At 38.6% G+C, this 1,455-nt stretch overlaps 1 protein-coding gene across 1 annotated transcript; it reads left to right on the plus strand.

Moving 5' to 3' along the window:
• Positions 1 to 341: 341 nt before the first annotated feature.
• LOC132165108 (uncharacterized) lies at positions 342 to 1,219 on the plus strand. Its single transcript, XM_059575611.1, has 2 exons — positions 342 to 686; positions 734 to 1,219. Exons 1-2 carry the CDS (start codon positions 342 to 344, stop codon positions 1,217 to 1,219), a joined length of 831 nt encoding a protein of 276 aa, XP_059431594.1.
• Positions 1,220 to 1,455: the final 236 nt, after the last annotated feature.

A 1,455-nucleotide genomic window follows, 5' to 3' on the forward strand; every position in this document is an offset into this window, starting at 1 on the left:
TTTTAGGGTTTTTAGTTTCAGGCTGATTTAAAAGGCTATTACCTTGTTGAGTAAGGAGTTAAAACTCTTTTTAAAACAATTTAAAAAGTATAGGTATTACACTTCTAACCGACGAGCAAGGCCAGTCCACTCTTAATCCAGAATACTCCATCTGGAACAAAAAGGATTAGTTCTTATTGAGCTGGATCAATGCTACCTTATCTGAAAATGTCTTGGCTACAGTATATGGCTTGAATACATCAAGGCATGTATGGTCTGCCTTGGCAAGCAGATTTGCATCCCAATCTTGATCAAGGATCGCTCATATCAAGAGACAACTACAAAATCTAAAACAAGGTTCTATGACCTGTTATGAATATCTTCGAGCTGCAAAGGTTTGGGTTGACCAACTTGCAGCTGTGGGACATCCAATTGATGATGAAGATCTAATATCTTTTATCATTGGTGACCTAAATGCCATATACAATTCATTCATTACATCTTATATTTTTGTAACCCGTGAAAATTCATTAAGCTTTAAGGATTTTCAAAATGAACTTTTGAATCATGAAATGTTGCTTAACCAGCAGCATGCCGTTACTCTTAACTCTTCTACATTTGCTTTGTTTACTCAAAGACCAGGTGCCAAGCAATATCAGTTCAACTCAAAGGGAAAGATGCCTCAACAAGTCAAATACCCCCTCATGGTCAGCATTCCAAGTATCCTACACATGGATTCTTTGGCCCACGACAGAGATCTAGAATGCCACTCAACTCCAATGCTGCTAGAGGACCTAACTTTTTTTCTAGTGAAAGTTCTAACAATGCTAGTGGTGGTTCCCATTTCAACACTGCTGATGCATCCAACTCTAGCAAATCTCCAAGAGCTCTATGCCAAATTTGTGGCAACACAAGCCACCAAGCATTAGACTGCGTCCACCGCATGGACTTCTCCTATCAAGGTAGGCACCCACCTCCACAGTTAGCAGCCATGGTAGCCCAAACTAATGCTGCCATTAATGATCAAGAATGGTTTGCTGATAGTGGTGCAAATGCCAACATCACCAACAATCTGGAAAATCTGAACATCCAACAACCTTTTGAAGCGAATGAGACTGTTGAAGTAGGAAATGGATCAGGCCTTACCATAAATAATGATGGTTCAGCTCTTCTACATACTCCCAAATCTCATTTTCATCTCAATAAATTCTTCACTGTCCAAATGCATTTGCAAATTTAATTTCCATTTAATGTTTTTGTGTTGATAACAATTGTTATTTTATCCTAACATCAAATCATTTCTTTATGAAGGACATGCTCACCAAGGCAACCCTCATGGAAGGCAAGACTGAAAATGAACTTTATCCAATTGGTTTTCAAAGGAGCTCATTTAAGGCCAGACGTGCTCTAGTAGCCTTTTTAGGAATAAAGACCTCTTTAATTTGCCACTTTATGTTAGGCCATCCTTCAAATGAT

Source organism: Corylus avellana, chromosome ca11 (genome assembly GCF_901000735.1).
Source record: "Corylus avellana chromosome ca11, CavTom2PMs-1.0".
Classification (NCBI taxonomy): Eukaryota; Viridiplantae; Streptophyta; class Magnoliopsida; order Fagales; family Betulaceae; genus Corylus; species Corylus avellana.

Coding starts and splice junctions, on each gene's coding strand:
- LOC132165108 (XM_059575611.1), top strand. CDS start 342: ATGACCTGTTATGAATATCTTCGAGCTGCAAAGGTTTGGGTTGACCAA. Junction 687..733: donor AAGTCAAATACCCCCTCATG/GTCAGCATTCCA, acceptor GGCCCACGACAG/AGATCTAGAATGCCACTCAA.